Here is a 4,557-nt window from a genome sequence, read left to right as displayed (position 1 = left end):
CTAAACCGAGTCAAAGAATAATCAATGTCATTTTATGATTTCAATGAAGATATTTTGGTCAAAATTAAAAAAAAATCCTTTGTAAAGACTACTTATTATGATAAAAGCTTAATACCAAAGGTTTTTTTTTATATATAAATGATCACTATTTCTTCTCTCTACATTTCGCTTTGATCCAACAATTGTTATTATCAGCGAAATGCCAATTGATGGACTTTAAAAGTCCATCACATGTTCACCGAAATTTTAGATTCAAACAAGATGTTGACATTTCGATCGACCCGCTGTTTTTTATGTTAAATGCATTAAACATGGCGGCTAATTTTGTACTTGACCTAAATATTTCTATTTGGATCGAAGTATGCGTTAAGACATGTAGCATACATAACAGGCCAACAATATTAGTGTCTTGGGAGCAGGGGGCGATTTAACAGTCTTCATCGTCTGCCCTACCCAAACTCCGCTCTCGTTCCCCGTCTCTGTCTCGAGGACCCGCGCGCCCACGCCCAGAGAAGGATCGAAAGATGGAGCAGCACTCGGAGCTCGTGGTGTTGGCGAAGTTGACGCTGTGGGTGGCCATGTCCATGACCTACGTCCGCTTCGCCGCCTGCCGCGTAAAGCCCGGCGTGCCCCGACTCCTCTCCCTCCTCCCCGTGGTCTGCCTTCTTCCTTTCCTCCCCTTCCACTTCTCCTCCCTTCACCTCCGCGGAATCTCCGCCTTCTTCCTTGCCTGGCTGGCCCTCTTCAAGCTCCTCCTCCTCTGCGTTGACGCCGGCCCTCTTTCCGCACCCCTCCCGTTCCTCCCATTCCTCGCTTCCGCCGCCCTCCCTGTCAAGCTGATCGATCCCCTCCATCACCACAAACGAAAGAGTCCGTCCATCTCCCCCCTCCTCCCCGCCGCCGCCAAGGCCGCCCTCCTTTCCGCCGTCATCCCCTTCTATCGGTTGAAGGACGTGATGCACCCCTACTTGCTGCTGAGTGTATACTGCATCCACATGTACCTCGCCCTAGAACTCGTCCTTGCCTGCGCCGCCGGCGCCGCGGCTCTCTTCCTTCCCCGGGGCCTTGCGATCGAGCCGCAGTTCGACGCTCCCTACCGCGCTGCCTCACTCCAGGACTTCTGGGGCCGCCGCTGGAACCTCATGGTCTCCGCCATTCTCCGGCCCTCCATCTACCTACCAGTCCGCGCCCGTTTCGGCCGCGCCGCCGGCATCCTCGCGACCTTCCTTGTGTCCGGCCTCATGCACGAGGTCATGTTCTGGTACATCACCCTCGCGCCGCCCACCGGGGAGGCGACAGCCTTCTTCGTGCTCCACGGGGCGTGCCTGGTGGCGGAGGGGGCCGCGCGGCAGGCCGGGTGGTGGCGGCCCCCGGCGGCGATGGCGACGCTGCTGACGCTAGGGTTCGTCGTCGCGACGGGGTTCTGGCTCTTCTACCCGCCGATCCTGAGGAGCCGGGCGGACGAGGTGGTGCTGGCGGAGTGCGCGGCGGCAATGGCTTTCTTGGAGGACGCCGGTCGGACGGTGATCGCTTGGGTCCGTTGACCGCATCGGAGGATGGGGTTCACATGGGGAAGTCGACGCAGAGCGGAGAACAACGGGTAAATAAACAATTACTTCTTCTTCTTCTGACGCTGGCGCGAGCGGCGACGGCTTTATTTATTCTGCCCTCATTCTACTGCGACGATTTGTATTATTTAGCGTTGGTGTGAGCTACCGTTGGGAAAGTAATTTTTATTTGTTATGCATTAATTCGAAGGTGTCAGATTGAGATTTGAATACAACCTTATTTCCCTCATCTCTTTGTTTTCTTTTTATCAACAACTTGTCTGATAGTTTCTAACAGAGGTTTCAGATCGGATCTAATCAGAGTCAGTTCGATCAAATATTGAGAATAATCAATAGTTAATGATTAGCAAACTCGGTATAATTAATGCAATTGTTGTTGAGATTCATATTTTGAATCTCTCTAGTAGATGAATACAACTAATATAATACAATACAAAATTTATAAGATGTGACAAATGAGACAACTGTGATCCACAATCACAATAATAAACTAAAGAATTCATTGTAAAAAATAAATTATTTTTTTATTAGCAAAGAGATTCCAAATAATATATATATATATATATATATATATATATATATATATATATATTAAAATAAAAAATTATTGTGCCCAAAGATTATATATCATTACTTTCTTTGGGCAATTGGCAGCTGCCAAAAGTAATCTCAGCTGCACCAACTAGCATCCATTCATTGCTGTGTGATTTCTTCTAAGAAATTTGTCATCATGAGTAGGAAGAGGAATGTCGAGGCTAAAGATCCTTTCCTAAATGAAATGGCCCAAGAGACTCCGTAAGGGTTTCGGTGTTCCAATGCTGATCGTTAGTGAGCTTTGAAACACCAAGTATAGATACAATTCAGATCAAAGAAATGTGGGTTTCCAGGCTACGAACGAAGATGTCAAAAGAGCCAGCTTTGCTGGGGGGATGTCAGTGCTTCACCCATCCCCTGTGAAGCCAACTCTACGCTCGTTCGTGCACACTAGCATTTAGTAATTGTCAGGACCAGCCGGAATTGTGAGGAGGCTCTCTCTTCATTCCGAGGGGTGGGATGAATCATTTGAATGTTCCTTTTCTGATGATTTCTGAGATCTCAGGAAAAGTATGCCCAACAGGTGAATGAATCAGAAAAGAAAGTTCCTTTCCATTTTCTGATGATTACTGGGATCTCAGAAAAAGTATGCTCAACATTTGATTTAAGGCCTTGGATACATATGGTGGAGAGGAGACAAGCTTAGTTGAAGGTCAAATTTTGGATTAGATATTAAATAGTTTTATTACGAATTTATTTTGATTTTTTATAGAATAACTGAAATAATTTTCTCTTTTGCAACGACTCAGATAGACTTTCTATCTATCCTCCATTGATTTCTATGGAATAACTTAAATAATTTCCCCCTTTTGCAACTATTTAGTACAAAGGTCCTCCTTTGCTACTACTGGTGACTATATCTTTAGGAAGGGTTAATCTGAGGGCTATCAAAGGGATGCTGTCACGAGATCAGGAGAATTTATTAATAAGAGATAATTATCAGAATTGATGGTTTTAAATTAGAATGTGATAACTCACCAAATCCTCTTTGCAATATTGCCATAACTCACCAAATTTTATTTTGTGCTTAACATGCATAATCTTTTAACACTCGTTAACATATGATCGCAGTAAAAATTACTATCGTTACTCTCATCTCATCTTTGATATTGCTACGTTTATTATTATCATTGTTTACACCATTTCTACTACTCTTTTAAAAATCGTATGAATATTTTCATGATCATAGGAATGTTACTATCAGTTCAGTTCTACAAATCATTATCATTGTCGTAATCATTTATACTTAATTTTATATTCGATCATTATCACCAAAAGTAATCACCATATATTTTAGCTATCGATTCCGTCATTATCACCAACAGTAATCATTAACACCTCCTCTGCCATAATAATTTAGACGATAGGCATCAACCCTTCTTCTTCGTCATTATCAAACATCTATTTGATTACAAAAATTCTTTTAAAACTTATCAATGTTTTTATTAATCACAAACATGGGAGTCCTTTTATAAAAGAAATCTAATTTCTTTTCATAAGTTTCTTTTTGAGAAGGAGAATAAATAACAACGATGTCTCTATTGATCAAGTCTCTAATGCTCGATAAAACTATACAAGCATCCTATACAAGTGTAACATTCAACAATAATAATAATAAGAAAACCGTAAGTCCCAAAGATACAAATCTGATGCTGGAATCCTTAATTCTTCAGTCAATAAAATATGCTGAACAGTTTACAAGCCGTCAGTCAGCACAAGTATACATATATCCTATATCGCAATTAAAACATCCCTAGTTATCAAGGGTTAACAAGCATCAACAGCTCACAATGCTGTGAATATAATAGCTTTTATTGTTATTTTGTAAGATGACAAGTGATCTAAGTTTGTGTTGAAGTCCAAAACGTAATGATGCGGTCTTCATCAAAGAAGGAAAAGAACGCTTAAAAGAGGATATGACGAATGATTGTTGTCAAACCACTAAAATATTCCGTATTCTTTTGACCTTTACGTTCTTTATATAATGACATGAACGTACTGTAAACTGCATATATTGTGTGCTTCGCATAATTCTTATTATTTAGAAGTATACCGAGAACAATATACGACTGCACAGAGCAAAGTTATATAAACCTCCTTATAATTTGACTTAGAACTGATTAAATGAATCACAATGTGTAAGGCCTCCAACCAAGTGGAAAGTCAGAAATGATATAATATCGTATTTCTATATATTTTCCTATAAGAACGTAAAGTCAAAATCATAACAAACCAATTTTTACAGTATAATTATTATATAAATTAATTTATAATTAATCAAATCATAGGATATTTATTAGTAACATAACTCAATCCATAATCAATTCACTCATAAGATATTTAATAGGTTCAACAACTCCTTAAAAGTCATAATATTTTAATCCAAATAATATAT

The 4,557-nt window shown here is 40.7% G+C and overlaps 1 protein-coding gene across 1 annotated transcript; it reads left to right on the top strand.

Moving 5' to 3' along the window:
- The first annotated feature begins 378 nt into the window (after positions 1-378).
- On the top strand, positions 379-1,797 carry LOC135672492 (probable long-chain-alcohol O-fatty-acyltransferase 5). The gene has a single exon (XM_065180969.1). It carries the CDS (start codon positions 525-527, stop codon positions 1,542-1,544), a length of 1,020 nt encoding a protein of 339 aa, XP_065037041.1. The 5' UTR covers positions 379-524; the 3' UTR covers positions 1,545-1,797.
- The last annotated feature ends 2,760 nt before the right edge of the window (positions 1,798-4,557 follow it).

The sequence above is a fragment of the Musa acuminata genome, chromosome BXJ1-4 (assembly GCF_036884655.1).
Source record: "Musa acuminata AAA Group cultivar baxijiao chromosome BXJ1-4, Cavendish_Baxijiao_AAA, whole genome shotgun sequence".
NCBI classification, from domain to species: Eukaryota; Viridiplantae; Streptophyta; class Magnoliopsida; order Zingiberales; family Musaceae; genus Musa; species Musa acuminata.
The sequence above is the reverse complement of the archived record's forward strand: the minus strand, read 5'-3'. Positions and strand labels throughout refer to the sequence as shown.